General features: G+C 37.9%; 1 protein-coding gene across 1 annotated transcript in view; it reads left to right on the top strand.

Moving 5' to 3' along the window:
• MEI4 (meiotic double-stranded break formation protein 4) overlaps window positions 1–17,445 on the top strand; it is a 314,754-nt gene that overhangs the window by 65,293 nt on the left and 232,016 nt on the right. Inside the window, exon 3 of the mRNA XM_078001038.1 lies at window positions 11,843–12,378. Within this exon, the coding sequence (XP_077857164.1) occupies window positions 11,843–12,378 (536 nt within the window). The remainder of the gene's footprint in view (window positions 1–11,842; window positions 12,379–17,445) is intronic.

Raw genomic sequence — 17,445 nt, 5'->3', positions numbered from 1 at the left:
CTCCAGCCTCTGCTGGTGATACCCAGGAAAATGGTCTTGAGTGGACCTCCAGCAAACTCCAACGGACCTGCAGCAGAGGGGCCTGTTAGAAGGAAAAGTAACAAACAGAAAGGAATAGTATCAACATCAAATAAAAATAAGTCCACTCAGACCCCAGCTGAAGGTCACCTACTTCAAAGACCAAAGGTAGATAAATCCATGAAGATGGGGAGAAACCAGTGCAAAAAAGCTGAAAATTCTAAAAACCAGAACACCTCTTCTCCTCCAAAGGATCACAACTCCTCAACAGCAAGAGAAGAAAACTGGACAGAATGAATTGGATGAATTGACAGAAGTAGGCTTCATAAGGTGGGTAATAAACTCCTCCAAGCTAAAGGAGCTTGTTCTAAGCCAATGCGAGGAAGCTGAGAACCTTGGTAAAAGGTTAGGCAAATTGCTTACTAGAATAACCAGTTTAGAGAAGAACATAAATGACCTGATGCAGCTGAACAACACAACACGAGAACTTCATGAAGCATACACAAGTGTCAATAGCTGAATTGATCAAGCAGAAGAAAGGATATCAGAGATTGGAGATCAACTCAATGAAATAAAGTGAGAAAACAAGATTAGAGAAAAAAGAATGAAAAGAAACAAACAAAGCATCCAAGAAATATGGGACTATGTGAAAAGACCATATACTATGCTTGATTGGTGTACCTGAAAGTGACTGGGAGAATGGAACCAAGTTGGAAAACACTCTTCAGGCTGTTAGCCAGGAGAACTTCCCCAAACTAGCAAGGCAGGCCAACATTCAAATTCAGAAAATACAGAGAACACCACAAAGATACTTCTCAAGAAGAGCAACCCCAAGACACATAATCATCAGATTCACCGAGGTTGAAATGAAGTAAAAATGTTAAGGGCAGCCTGAGAGATAGGTGGGGTTACCCACAATGGGAAGCCCACCAGACTAACAGCAGATCTCTCTGCAGAAATTTTACAAGCCAGAAGAGAGTGGGGGCTGATATTCAACATTCTTAAAAAAAAGAATTTTCAACCCAGAATTTCATATCCGGCCACACTGAGCTTCGTAAGCGAAGGAGAAATAAAATTCTTTACAGACAAGCAAATGCTGAGAGATTTTGTCACCACCAAGCCTGCTTTATAAGAGCTCCTGAAGGAAGCACTAAACATGGAAAGCAACAACCAGTACCAGTCACTGCAAAAACATACCAAATTGTAAAGACCATTGACGCTATGAAGAAACTGCATCAACTAACGGGCAAAATAACCAGCTAGCATCATAATGGCAGGATCAAATTCACATGTAACAATATTAACCTTAAATGTAAAAGGGCTAAATGTCACAATTAAAAGACACAGACTGGCAAACTGGATAAGAAGTCAAGACCCATCAGTGTGCTGTGTTCAGGAGACCCATATCACATTCAAAGACACACATAGCCTCAAAATAAAGGGATGGAGGAATATTTACCATGCAAATGGAAACCAAAAAAGGCAGGTATTGCCATCCTAGTCTCTGATAAAACAGACTTTAAACCAACAAAAATCAAAAGAGATGTAGAAGGACATTACATAATGTCCTTTCTCAGCAAACACAACAGCAGATCAATATAACAAGAAGAGCTAACTATCCTAAATATATATGCACCTAATACAGGAGCACCCAGATTCATAAAGCAAGTTCTTAGCGACCTACAGAGAGACTTAAGACCTCCACACAATAATAGTGGGAGACTTAAACACCCCATCGTCAATATTAGGCAGATCAACAGGACAGAAAATTAACAAGGATATCCAGGACTTGAACTTAGCTGTGGACCAAGCAGACCGAACAGGCATCTACAGGACTCTCCACCACAAATCAACAGAATATACATTTTTCTCAGCACCACATCACACTTATTCTAAAATTCACCACATAATTGGAAGTAAAACACTTCCTAACAAATGCAAAAGAAGGGAAATCATGACAAAGTCTCTCAGACCACAGTGCAATCAAATTAGAACTCAAGATTAAGAAACTCACTCAAAACTGCACAACTGCATGGAAACTTAACAATCTGCTCCTGAATGACTACTGAGTACATAACGAAATGAAGGCAGAAATAAAGATGTTCTTTGAAACCAATGAGAACAAAGACACAACATAGCAGAATCTCTGGGACACATTTAAAGAGGTGTGTAGAGAGAAGTGTATAGCCCTAACATCACAATTAAAAGAAAAAAAAAACTAGAGAAACAAGAGCAAACAAATTTAAGAGGTAACAGAAGACGAGAAATAAATAAGATCAGAGCAGAGCTGAAGGAGATAGAGACGCAAAAAAACCCTTGAAAAAATCAGTGAATCCAGGAGCTGGTTTGAAAAGATCAACAAAACAGATAGACCGCTAGCCAGACTAATAAAGAAGAAAAGAGAAGAATCAAATAGATGCAGCAAAAAATGATAAAGGAGATAATCGCCATGTATCCCACAGAAATACAAACTACCAACAGAGAATTCACAACCTCTATGCAAATAAACTAGAAAATCTAGAAGAAATGGAGAAGTTCCTGGACATGCACACCCTCCCAAGATTCAAAGCCCTGAAATGACTAATAACAAGTTCTGAAATTGAGGCAGCAATTAATAGCCTACCAACCAAAAAAAGTCTAGACTGATTCACAAGCCAAACTCTAGCAGAGGTACAAATAAGAGCTGGTACCATTCCTTCTGAAATTATCCCAAACAATAGAAAACACATTTTATGAGGCCAGCATCATCCTGATACCAAAACCTGGCAGAGACAAAACAAAAAAAGAAGATTTCAGGCCAATATCCCTGATGAACATCGATGTGAAAATCCTCAGTAAAATACTGGCAAACTGAATCCAGCAGCATATCATCAAAAAACTTATCTACCATGATGAAGTTGGCTTGATCCTTGGAATGCAAGGCTAGTTCAACATACTCAAATCAATAAACATAATCCATCACATAAACAGAACCAATGGCAAAAATCACATGATTATCTCAATAGATCCAGAAAAGGTCTTTGACAAAATTCAACAGCCCTTTATGCTAAAAACTCTCAATAAATTCGGTATTGATGGAACATATCTCAAAATACTAAGAGTTTTATGACAAACCCACAGGCAATATCATACTGAATGGGCAAAAACTGGAAGCATTCCCTTTGAAAACCCACACAAGACAAGGATGCCCTCTAGCTCACCACTCCCATTCAACATAGTACTGGAAGTTCTGGCCAGGGCAATCAGGCAAGAGAAGGAAGTAAAGGGTATTCAATTAGGAAAAGAGGAAGTCAAACTGTGTCTGTTTGCGGATGATGTGATTGTATATTTAGAAAATCCCATTGTCTCTGCCCCAAATCTCTTAAGCTCATAAGCAACTTCAGCAAAGTCTCAGGATACAAAATCAACGTGCAAAAATCACAAGCATTCTTATACACCAAGAACAGACAGACAGCCAAATCGTGAGTGAACTCCCATTCACAATTGCTACTAAGAGAATAAAATACCTAGGAATCCAACTTAGAAGGGATGTGAAGGACCTCTTCAAGAACTACAAACCGCTGCTCAAGGAAATAAGAGGAGACACACAGAAAATGGAAGAACATTCCATACTCATTGATAGGAAGAATCGTATCGTGAAAATGAACATACTGCCCAAAGTAAATTTAGATTCGATGTATCCCCATTAAGCTACCATTGACTTTCTTCACAGAATTGGAATAAAACTAATTTAAATTTCATATGGAACCAAAAAAGAGCCCACATTGCCAAGACAATCCTAAGCCAAAAGAACAAAGCTGGGGGCATCACGCTACCTGACTTCGAACTATACTACAAGGCTACAGTAACCAAAACAGCATGGTACTGTTACCAAAACAGAGATATAGACCAATGGAACAGAACAGAGCCCTCAGAAATAACACCACACATCTACAACCATCTGATCTTTGACAAACCTGACAAAAACAAGAAATGGGGAAAGGATTTCCTATTTAATAAATGCTGCTGGGAAAACTGGCTAGCCATATGTAGAAAGCTGAAACTGGATCCCTTCCTTACTCCTTATACAAGAATGAATTCAAGATGGATTAAAGACTTAAATGTTAGACCTAAAACCATACAAATCCTAGAAGAAAACCTAGGCAATACCATTCAGGACATAGGCATGGGCAAAGACTTCATGACTAAAACACCCAAAGCAATGGCAACAAAAGCCCAAATTGACAAATGGGATCTAATTAAACCAAAGAGCTTCTGCACAGCAAAAGAAACTATCATCATAGTGAACAGGCAGCCTACAGAATGGGAGAACATTTTTGCAAACTATCCTTCTGACAAAGGGCTAATATCCAGAATCTACAAAGAACTTAAACAAATTTACAAGAAAAAAACCCAACCCCATAAAAAAGTGGGTGAAGGATTTGAACAGACACTTCTCAAAAGAAGACATTTATGCAGCCAACAAACAGATGAAAAAAAGCGCATCATCGCTGATCATTAGAGAAATGCAAATCAAAACCACAATGAGATATCACTTCATGCCAGTTAGAATGGCAGTCATTAAAAAGTCAGGAAACAACAGATGCTGGAGAGGATATTGAGAAATAGGAATGCTTTTACACTGTTGGTGGGAGCGTAAATGAGTTCAACCTTTGTGGAAGACAGTATGTCGATTCCTCAAGGATCTAGAATCAGAAATACCATTTGACCCAGAAATCCCATTACTGGGTATATACCCAAAGGATTATAAACCATTCTGCTATAAAGACATATGCACATATGTGTTTATTGCAGCACTGTTCACAATAGCAAAGACTTGGAACCAACCCAAATACCCATCAATAATAGACTGGACAAAGAAAATGTGGCACATATACACCATGGAATACTATGCAGCCATGAAAAAGAATGAGTTCATGTCCTTTGCAGGGACATGGATGAAGCTGGAAACCATCCTTCTCAGCAAGGTAACACAACAGCAGAAAACCAAACACCGCACGTTCTCACTTGTAAGTGGGAGTTGAACAATGAAAGCACATGGACGCAGGGAGTGGAACATCACACACTATGGCTTGTAGGGGTTTTAGGGGGCTTGGGGAGGGATAGCATTAGGAGAAATACCTAATGTAGATGATGGGTTGATGGCTGCAGCAAACCACCATGGCATGTGAACACCTATGTAACAAACCTGCATGTTCTGCACATGTACCCCATAACTTAAAGGATAATATAAATAAATAAAAAGAAATGAAGCTCAGAACAAACAAAGTTCCACAGATCTCTAGGGCAGAGGCAAAATGCTGCCAGTCTCTGCTAAAGCATAGCAAGAGTTACTTTTACTCCAGTTCCCAATAAGTTCCTCATCTGCACCTGAGACCACCTCAGCCTGGGCTTTATTGTTTACATCACTATAACATTTTGGTCTCAATCATTTAACAGGTCTTTAGGAAGTTCCAAACTTTCTGACATCTTCCTGTCTTCTTCTGAACCCTCAAAATGGTTACAATCTGTGCCTTTTACCCAATTTCAAAGTTGCTTCCACATTTTCAGGTTATCTTTATAGCAGTACCCCATTCTCTACCCACATTGCTATAAAGAACTTCCCCAAACTGGGTAATTTACAAAGAAAATAGGTTCTGTTGACTCACATTTCCACATGGCTGGGGCGGCCTCAGGGAACCCACAGTCATGGTGGAAGGGGAAGCAGGCACGTCTTACATGCGGAGAGAGAGTGTGAAGGGGGAAAGAGCTCCTTATAAAACCATCAGGTCTTTTGAGAACTCTATCATGAGAACAACATGGCAGTAACCACCTCCATGATCCAATTACCTCCCACCAGGCCCCTCCCTTGACATGTGGGTATTACAGTTTGAGATGAGATTTAAATGGGGACACAGATCCAAACCATATCAATGGGTTTAATTTTATGGGTAAGTTAGGGAATGTAGAAATAAGTAAGAAAGGCATCAAGAATTCATGTGACTGGGCAGAGTGGGTGGCACCTGTAATTCCAGTGACTTGGGAGGCTGAAGTGGAAGGATCCCTTGAGGGCAGGAATCAGGATGTGAGACCAACCTGGGCAACAAGTGAGACAGTCTCCTGAAAACAAAAGAAAAAGAGCTGGTGTGGTTGTGAATAATTTTGAGGGGGAGCTCTAAATATACAGATTTACTGTTAATCTTGGTGTGGGTATTCCTAGGGCAGGATGTGTGACAGGTGGGTCCCATCTCTATTTTGTTAAGTATACTTGAGATCCACCCTAAAATGGTAAATGAGTTCAAGGTGGACCTTAAAAACAAAGAAAATGGAAGGGTGAAGGGTTCAGCAAAATGAAATAGAAAGTCTGTGGGATCCAATGCATAAGAGGGACTTAGAATATTGTAGATGGACTATGTAGGTTTTGTTTATTAATTTTTTTTTTACAAGACGAAGTCTCACTCTGTCACCAAGGCTGGAGTGCAGTGGCACCGTCTCGGTTCACTGAAACCTCCACCTCTCATGTTCAAGCAATTCTCCTGTCTCAGCCTCCCGAGTAGCTGGGATTACAGGCACACACTACCACACCCAACTGACTTTTGTATTTTCAGTAGAGACAGTGTTTTACCATGTTGGCCAGGCTGGTCTTGAACTCTTGACCTCTTGATCTGCCCACCTCGGACTCCCATGTGCTGGGTGTTTATTATAACTTTTAATTGACATTTCATGTACTTTTGGTTATAATTGCATACTTTAGCATAATTTAGATTTCTGATCTCCATAATCATGTAATAATAATAGAAAACATGAAACAATATGTGTTAAACTGTGCTGGAGTGGGGTGTGTGTGTGTGTGTGTGTGTATGTGTGTATTTTACCTCTATTAAATCTAATGACAAACAGGTAGGTGCAATAAATTGGAGAGACATTATCCCAAGCTCATCTGCCCAATAAGATATGAAGAGAGAAACCTTATTTGACTTTTGCTTTACCTTAGTGTCTCCTGGAAAAACGGGAATTACATAAAGCGGCACCAGCATGGCTTTGTTACCTTTTAATTACCATTTAATTTTTTCTAAGAAAACTTTTTTTCCTATTTATGTTTTTCCTCTTGTAAGGACACATACTATAGTCACAGCTGCCCAATATTATTCATCTTATTAGGGAATGAGTGGTTCCAATATGGAAGCATTGGCTTCCAGTGTAAATGCTATTTGTAGTTTTCAGAGTTTTCATCATTGAGGACAGATAGGAGCAGAACTAAATTGGTTATGGGTTACAAAAGTTATTAATAGTAGATGCTATGAAAAAGCATATTATTGGCTTTTTGTTGGTTGATTTTAAATAATTATTGCAATAGCCACATTCTTTTGGTTTCTGTCTCTCTCTCTCCCCTCCTCTCTCTCCCCTCCCACTCCCTCTTTCCCTCTCTCTCTCTCTTTCTATCTTCCTCTCTCTCTTACCCCCGGCCTTCTCCTTCTCTCTGTTTCTAATTCTGTCCTTCTATCTGATCTTTCTAGGCTATCTATGTAATTGTTGTGGTTTGGTATAATTTTCCAAGGAGTTGATCATGGTTCATTATAAATATTAAAGATAAGAGAAGACCTGTTATAGCCCGCAGCAAGTTGCAGCTCTAAGCGTTTCCCCTGATGAAGTGTCTGCTACAGATGATTCTATTGTTTAGTGAAAGGATCACAAATATGACAAGAGTCAGAGCCTCTGGCCTCAAGGAACTCATAAACAAGTGGATAACATGTAGAAATCAATGAACACTATAATGGAAATGTACAGAAGCTGGAATAGAGCATACAGCTTCTTCGCTGTCATTGGAAGGTGATTGGACTTGGAATGTAATGATTTTGCTTGTTCACCGTGTGGCTTTTCTCAGTTGTCTTAATCAAACTGAGCTCCGTTTTCTAATTGGCAAATTAGAGATCAAAATAACATACTTTTCAGGGTTTTTGTGAATATCAGTTGAATTATTTGATGAATCTAGTTCGTATAATAAAATATGAACATAAGATTCTTTTATTCAGCTTGATATTTTGACTTTAACAATGGAAGCCATATTGTGTGAAATCCCAGCGTAGTTCTCTGTTGCAATGTTAAAGCATTCCCTTAGAGCAGTGAAAGTAGATTCTTCTGTGTGTGTTTTCCCATACTAGCATTTCTAACATATGCTCTCATGACATTTTTTCTGATTGTATATAAATAAAGCAGCCCGTAAGAAAGGTGGTCAATTTTGTGTATTCCTGTCCCCATAGCATACATTGGTAGAGGTACTCCTTCAAATTTGTACTTGTCATGCCTGAAGGGGATTAGATGGAGTGGATGTGGCTTGCCAAAAGGCATGGCAGTGAGAAGTAAAGAGAAAAACTAGCAATCGCGTTTTTCTTCCCAATTTATCCATTGGTAGAATTCATTTTCTGACTTTTTCTTGAAATAATTACACATGAAGTTAAGCTTACCTTTAAGGTTAATGCAATTGTTCTGCTTTTTAAATTATTTTAACTTACATGAAAGAAAAGTATAATTTTCTAGATTACTGTAGTCCATATTTCCCATTTATTTATGTGAAGAATGAAGTTGATGTCTTGAGAAGTCATTTTCAGTGTCTATTTACTTAAAATGATCAGTCCGTCTGGCTGTGTTAGTATAGAAATAGGCCAGGCGTTGTGACTCATGCCTGTAATCCCAGCACTTTGGGAGGCGGAGGCGGGCGGATCACAGTGTCAAGAGATCGAGACCGTCCTGGCTGACATGGTGAAACCCTGTCTCTACTGAAAATATGAAAATTAGCTGGGTGTGGTGGCATGTGCCTTTAGTCCCAACTACTCGGGAGGCTGAGGCAGGAGAATCGCTTGAACCTGGGAGGTGGAGGTTGCAGTGAGCTGAGATCACGCCACTGCAGTCCTGCTTGGCAAGAGAGCAAGACTCCATCTCACCAAAAAAAAAAAAAAAAAAAAAAAAAAAAAAAAAAAAAAAAGCCACATGCAGTTTAATGTTTGCTGATAGGTCATTGTTCTGGTTACAACTACTTTTTGAACTTTCTGCATTGTCATCTCCTTTTAAGCATGGCATATAGAAGTTGTAGTGATCATTAGGAAGGACATATCTGCACATTTTTGGTGGTTATAGTAGACACTTGTTAAATGAATGAACTCTAAGTTAAAGCTGAATCCTCCAGTTCTACCTCATCAGCTTCTGATTTTTCTGAAGGACAAGAGCGACACATTAGATAGATTTAGGAATATATGGTGGAGAATGTAGAAGATGTCACGTTTACCATTATTTTTGTGCACTGTTCAACTACTGTCCCCCTTTCTCAAAATGTAAGAAAATATGACTGTCAGATGAAATCTCCTTTAACTTCCTGTATGCCAGTAGTAGTTCTGTACAACCTATGCTTTCTTATCCTCTTTCCTTCAGCTTAGAGAAAAGTTTTCACTTTGACATTACAGATCGCAGCCCATCCACTGGGTCCTTGACTCAGTCTCCTATCTTCTCCAGGGCCATGTCTCACCTGCCATTCTTTTCTCTTATTTCCAGCCTCTGCTTATCCATTGTGTTTTTTCTTTGTTTTTAATTGCTCATTTCACTCAATTTGTCATGCCATGTTTGTCTGTAGTTGCTATCCATTTTATGCTTTCCTGATCTAAGTCCTCAGAAGTGTCGTTCACTTACTTTCCTCACTTACTTCCAGTCTTCACTTACTTTCTTCACTTCCAGTCTTTGCTTACTTTCTTCTAATTCACTCTTTAGTCCGTTGCAATAAGTTCTCTGTCTGCCACCCTGTCCAATTGATCAAAACTGCCCTGGATAAACCTGCTATGAATGAGGTCACTTATTTTTTTTGTTGCTTTTTTAAATTAGCAATTCCAACAGATATTTTTTCAACCTATTGTTTTGGTGGATTTTTTTGCTTCATGTATGTAACTCTTCTTGAAACTGTTTCCTTTACTTTTATGACACAATCGTTTTTTTCTTGTACCTTTTAAATGTTCCTTCTCTATTTGCTTAATGACTGTTATAGCTTCAAATATTGATCCTATTCAGGGTACCTTTTTTGATCCTTTGTTTACTCAGTGCCCATACTCTCTCTGAGTGATTGTAACCATTTTTATGGTTTCTACTATCTATACACTGATAACTCCTAAAATGCATTTTCAGTCTAGACCTTCTCCCCGGTCTTAGGCTTGTGTGAACAGTTTCTAAAGGATCATCTCTGACTAGATTTTCTCCAGCTGCTTCAGAGTTTACATGACTAAACCTGAATTTTTTATAGTCTCTCCTAAGCCAGTCCTTCTATCTTTTTACTGTTTCAGTTGGTAGCACCATAATCTACCTTGTCACCTAAGTCAGAACCATGGAATGCATTTATTCGTACTTCCACTTCATTGCCCATATTCAGTCAATAAGCTGGTCTGCAGATTACATGTTGATATTTTGTGTTTATTTTCCCAGTCAGTCCTTTTCTTTCTCTTCCACTGCAGCTGCTTAGTTCATTTCACTCTTCACCGATGTTGGGACTAATAGAAGTGTTTTCAGTTGATCTCTCAATGTTTTATCATGTTCTCCTCAAATAAGCCCTTCCTATAACCAACAGAATGATGGAATTAAAATAAGACCATTTCATTTTTCTGCATTACAACTTTCAGTGCCTCATTCCTGCTCCCACTGCTGACAGTAATATTTCTCATACTTAGTTTCATGGATATGTGTGTGTGCTTCAGAATATTCAATGAGAACTTTTCAATTTGGTTTGTGCGTTTCACTGATAATCATTTTAAAAACAACCACCACTTTGTGTTTATGATGGCGTGTCTGTCAAAGAGTGACCTAGAGTAATTAGATTTAGTTTTAAATGCAGTATTTTTCAGCCAATATGAGGAAATTCTAGAAGTCATAGACATAGTTTCATAGATCTATACCACATACACATATGTACATACACAGGTACATACACGTGTATATACATATATATACACACACATATATATGATATGCATACACAGAAATATGTAGATATCTGTATATATTTATATTTGTATATCAGATATTTTATGTGTGTATCTGCATAATTTTTCCAAAGGGGTCTTAATATTATTCAAGTTGGAAATTCACTCTACACTTTATAGGATGAATTGTAAGATTCTTAATATGTCATGTATTATCTTTTATGATCTGCCCTCTACATTATGTATCTTAGTCTCTTACCTTATACTTTCTGTGGAAGCAACATCAAATTACTTGAGAGTCCTCATAAACACAAATGCTATTATTTTTCCTGTTGTATTTATGCATTTACACTTACCCCTTAGGTGTATGGAATTATCTTGCCCTCTCTCTTCTCCTAACTTTAACTTTGAACTCCTACTTTATAAGTAGTTCCATCATGACCTCTTCCAGGATACACTTATCTAACAAGGTAGGCTGTTCAGTGGCCCTCCTGATTTTATAGTTCCCTCGGCAAATCTCTATGTCTGGGTACACCTTATTGCTTTGTAGTTACTTATTGGATTCACTACCAGACTGTGACCTTCTTCGGGTCTTGTGGCTTTCTCCTCTGCATTTTTCAAGCATGGCATTGTAATTGAATGAAAGATAATGACCTGAAAATACATGAATGAATCACCTTTCTACCCAAGAAGATAAAGACCTTTTTTCTACAGTCTCTGCAATTTCTTTCACAGTTTTTTCTTTACTCAGTTTTGACACTACTGCTTGTTAAATGCTTAATGTGTATTTATATACTTCATTTCTTATTTTAAATAAGTATCAATGGCTAGTTTTACATGAAGAAATTTCAACTGCATGAAGATAATCCTTCTATTCCTTTATTTTTCAGGAAACCTATCTTCCCAGTTGGAGGCTCAGGAACCTAAGAGTTCTGAAAGTACATTAGCTTCGATGGAAGATTCTGGATGTGATTTGTCAAATGAGCAGAGAACTGAATCCTCAGACCTGTCCCAGCACTTTGTAGAAAGCTGTACCCCCACTCACTTTCCACCACTGCCTCTTGTGAAAAGACCTTGTGCTATCCTGCAAAATCCTTTGTCTTCTCACATGCAATTCTTGCAATATCTTCTTGAATTAAAGAACTTGACAGAATCAGGTAATCTTAAAAGAGACTTAACCCACTTTGAAAAAGACTCTTCCACAGTCTCTGATTCTGTTTTTCAGTTGCTGGATGGCCTGATCACTTTTTACCGTAATCCCAAACTTCCTTTTTCAAGATTTTGGACAGAAGCTGTTGGTACTTTAGCTAGTCTGATCAGTGACTGTAACTTATCTAGTCATATTCTTAAAAAGTGTTCCAAGAAGTTGGAAGAATTTGAGAAAACCCTACTACATGCTATTTTAGGAAACAATCATATAAATCGGGTAAGTAATAAATCCCTCTTTTATTTATAAAATGCTAGTAATTTTAGTGAGCATCTCTTTGAGTAATGGCTGTTGTTGTCCCTTAGCCTTGTGGTTCAAGGAGTCCCTTAATGGGTCTTTTTCTGCAGCTGTCTGCAGCTCTTATCTGTCATGATGTCTCCACCTCTAGCCTCTGATTTCTACAACATAGTTTTCTGCATAGATGCCTTTGCTTCAAGCTTGTTCTTCTCTGCTTTGAATTACTTTCTCTGTTTTATTATCAGCACCCTTGGATTCTTTTCTTCTTTCTGTTTTCCCTTTTCCCTTTCTATTTCCTATTGTTCAAAAAGTCTTAAAACTTTTGAGAAAACCACTAACAAATAAGGTTGTCTAAACTTAACTTCTGTGAGTGTTAAATTCCTCACGATGGATTCTCTGTACTGTATTGAATTTGCTCTTTTTCTGTCATTGACTAGCAAATATCTTGGGGTTGAGGAATATTTTTCTCTTCTTTTGACCTTTCCCTTGTAAGTGGCAAATGCCTCATGGACCCTCTGCAGGTGTGGGTGAATTGGATAAATTGGCTAAGGAGCACATAATATAAAGCTTTATTATGTTTTTTTCTTATTTATTTAACATGGCTTAGAAAGATTTACTCAGGGATTCTTTTTTAACAAGTGACATTGAGATAACCTGAAGTTGTTTTGTTGTTTGGCTCTTGAGACATGGTAGAGAATTTCTTTTTCAAATTATTTCTGCCTTCTTTGCCATCTGATCCTTTTACTGGGAAATTCCAAATGGCTTCACATTTTAATCCTCTTGAATTGACTACCAAAATATAATAGAATAAACCAAAAGGTCTATCTAACTTATTTACTATATTTCACTGTAGGAAACAGGTTATTGGAGCTTGTTTCTTTGGATACATCATTGTTAAATATTTGCCTCAGTGCTACGATCTAACATTTAGAGTTTTTGTACAGTGGAGGCTTTATCTGAGTTTTCAAAATTTTGATAAAATTTGCACTGCTAAACCAATTTGTTTCATGTACAGCTGTTCTTTCCTTCTCTATTAAGGTATGATTGGATCAATATTTTATAAACTTTATGATTAAGCTTTTGGCATTTGTGAAAGATATTGAATTTTCTGTCTGGAAAATGGAAATCTTTTTCTTTGGACATGGTCAATCAGGAATTAAATATCAGATTTGCCATAGTTGTATCTGAGATATAAAATCCATTTCTAAACCATCAAAATATCTTAAATACTTCATATTTTTTAAACTTCTTTTTATACTTTTGCTTTCTTTTAAAAACTACTTTAAGCAGTCTTTATGTAACTTGGGACCTTGAAGATACTGGCATTTATATTCCATATCAGAGTTACTGAATGATGCAAATATTTTCCATTCTAGTCTTTGCCTTTATATATGTACTGGAGGTTGATATGACTTACTCCTACACAAGAGTAACCTTGGGAATTGTATGGAAGGAGGAGTATGTGTAGAATAAACTACACATAAACTTGTGAAAGTCCTCTTTACTCTTTCTTCCACCTTCCTCAAGCCGATGGACAGAGTCTTGGAGGTGCAAGATATGCTGCCTGAGGTTGGTGGAGGCGTGACATAAACACTTCCTCGGTTGCCTCAGCTGGTATCTCGCTAGGTTCCATGCAGTCCAAGTTCCCTGACTCTGAGCCCAGCACAGCACCAAGACTTGTGCAGGAATTGCAGTCCTTGTGGTCTAGGTTGCCCTTCATGTTTATTTATAACCCCAAAAAAGTTTAGTCCATGGTGGCAGGGCTTGCCAAAACTCAGGTTCCAACTGCAACAGTTACCCCTGTAAGAAAGCCATTCATTCACTTGTTCTTCTACTGTTGACCAACTGTTCAGCAATGGCTGGCACGATGGCAGGTGACATAAGAAATATATACTTCATCTATAGAACCACCTATACCATCACAAGTTTGAAATGAAAACTATAGTTTTCATTTCTTGTAGAGACTTCCTGGTTTTGGTATCAGGATAATCCTGACCTCATAAAATGTGTTTGGAAGTGGACCTTTTTATTTTCAGGAAAAGTTTAAGAAAGATTGTTCTTAATTCCTCTTTGAATGTTTGGTAGGATTCACCTGTGTGGTCAGCAGATTATTTGTTGGGAGACTTTTTTTTTTTTTTTTTTTTTAGATGGAGTCTCACTCTGTCACCAGGCTGGAGTGCAGTGGCACTGCAACCTCCACTTCCTGGGTTCAGGCGATTCTCCTGCCACAGCTTCCCGAGTAACTGGGACTACAGGCGCATGCCACCACGCCCAGCTAATTTTTGTGTTTTTAGTAGAGATGGGGTTTCACCATATTGACCAGGATGGTCTCAATCTCTTGACCTCATGATTTGCCTGCGTCGGCCTCCCAAAGTACTAGGATTACAGGCATGAGCCACCACACCCGGCCTGTTGGGAGACTTTTGATTGCTGATTCAATCCCCTTATTTGTTACTGGTCTTTTCAGGCTTTCTGTTTCTTCCTGATTCAGTTTTGGTAAGTTGCATGTTTTTAGAAATTTATCAATTTCTTATAAGTCATCCGGATTGTTGGCATATAATTGTTCATAACATTTCCTCTATGATGCATTTTCTGTCTAAGGCATCCATTATAATATCTCCTTTTTGATTTCTGATTTTGTCTTCTTTTTCTTTTCTTACTCTAGGTAAGGGTTTGTCAATTATTTTATCTTTTCAAAAGGCAAACTCATAGATTTTATTTATTTTTAAACTGTTTCCTTGTTCACAATTTATTTTTTTGCTCCAATCTTTATTATTCTCTTTCTTCTGCTTATTTTGGGCTTAGTTTATTCTTTGTAGTGGACTTTAATACCTCAATTACAATAATGGATGGAACATCCAGACAGAAAAATCAATAAAGAAACAACTGACTTGAACGATGCTGTAGAGTAAATGGATTTAATTGACCTATACATAACTTTCCACTCAACAGCAGAAGAATACACATTCTTCTCAAGTGCACACAGAATGTTCTCCAGGATAAATGAAATTTTAGGTCACAAAACATGTCTTAACCATTTTAGAAGTTCCAAAGCTTTCTAGATGTTTCTTTCTGACCACAATATAATGAAATTAGAATTCAACAACAATATGTAAAATGTTAAAATTTATAAGTATGTAGAAACTAAACAATAAAATTTTGAACAAACTTTGTGTCAAAGAGGAAATCAAAGGGAAATTCAAAAGTATCTCAAGACAAACAAAAATGGAAACAGAATTTACCAAAACCTGTGGGATGCAGCAAAAGTAGTAATAAGGAAATTTATAAGGATAAATGTCTACATAAAAAAATAAGAATCTTAAGTGAACAAGTTTTCAATTATTTTTAGCATAGAGATTAATAGCTGGAATTAGAATTCTGAAGCTTTTACTCACTAGCTATAACCTTAGATAAGTTAACTAACTTCCACGTTCTACATCTGTAAAATGTAGGTAATAAATGTGACTTCATAGGGCTAAATACTTAGCATAATATCTGACATCATATAAAAACTTAATAAATGTTTCTTTTTGTTATGTTTCTCTTGAGGAAGTGATTATATCTTATTTTCTCCACTATGCCCAAGACAATGTTGAGTTTGTTGTAGCAGCAACGTGAGGTATTTTTTTGAATTGAAAATAAGATAATGAAAAGAAGTGACAACTTATATTTCGTATACCCTCATAAACTTAAATACCGTCAGCTGATTTTCTAAGCAACAGCTCTTATTAATACCATGACATTCCTGAAACACCTCCATATATATTAGGAAGTTGTATATTATCTCTTTGTGTCACTATTTTCCACAGCTACAGCTTCCAATTGACCAATGAGCTTAGTAAGGCATAGTGGATATTTTTCTTTCTGTTTTAATTATGGAAAGTCCTTTGTAAATTTAACTATTTGAATGTCATGGTTTTAATTACTCTTTCCACTGGTCCCTTCCTATAGAGCTGTGCTATGTTGCATCTCTGATATAGCATTTTGAAGTTGGTGATTCCTTCTTAATACTGTCAGTTTTGCTTCAGTCACAGTCGTTTGTGCTGAGATCATTTCAGGCAGTTTATGGATAAATCTGAAGATGATGGATCATGAAATCAGAATTTTTTTTTTTTTTTTTTTTTTTTTTTAGGCAGAGTCTCTGTTGCCCAGGCTGGAGTGCAGTGGCGTGATCTCGGCTCACTGCAAGCTCTGCCTCCTGGGTTCACGCCATTCTCCTGCCTCAGCCTCCTGAGTATCTGGGACTATAGGTGCCTGCCACCACGCCTGGCTAATTTTTTTTGTATTTTTATTAGAGACAGGGTTTCACCGTGTTAGCCAGGATGGTCTTGATCTCCTGACCTCATGTTCCACCCGCCTCAGCCTCCCAAAGTGTTGGGATTACAGGCGTGAGCCACTGTGCCCGGCTGAAATCAGTTTTTTTTTTTTTTTCCTAGTATGTATCCCTTAGTTGTATCTTGAAACTTATTCATGCCATAATTGTATTGACCAGTAAAATATGTTGACTTTTTAATTTAATTCTGCTCAGGTAGCAGTATTTGTTGTGTGTTTCGCTGCTGCAAGTTAGGACACTGTTTTAGTGATAACACTGGATTTTCTTCCTGAGCTAACTTTCCAACAGCCTTATCCTCTGTGTTTGTGATTTTTTATGGTCTTGGCTATTAACCAGTTACTTAACCAGTCTGCTTTGTTTGAGAATATTCCTTGGGAAATATAAAGGAAGTCTAAGGTTAAGGGTCATTTCATCCTTGTGTATAGCTGTATTAAAATAAACAAACAAAAAACAGCTGGGTGCAGTGGCTCACACCTGTAATCCCAGCACTTTGGGAGGCCGAGGTGGCCGGATCATGAGGTCAAGAGATAGAGACCATTCTGGCCAACATTGTGAAACCCTGTCTTTACTAAAAATACAAAATTAGCTGGGCATGGTGGTGTGCGCCTGTAGTCCCAGCTGCTTGGAAAGCTGAGGCAGGAGAATCGCTCGAACCTGGGAGGCAGAGGTGGCAGTGAGCCGAGATCGCACCGCTGCACTCCAGCCTGGTGACTCAG

The sequence above is a fragment of the Macaca mulatta genome, chromosome 4, assembly GCF_049350105.2.
Source record: "Macaca mulatta isolate MMU2019108-1 chromosome 4, T2T-MMU8v2.0, whole genome shotgun sequence".
In the NCBI taxonomy this organism is placed as follows: domain Eukaryota; kingdom Metazoa; phylum Chordata; class Mammalia; order Primates; family Cercopithecidae; genus Macaca; species Macaca mulatta.
This window is presented reverse-complemented; position numbering and strand designations above follow the sequence as displayed.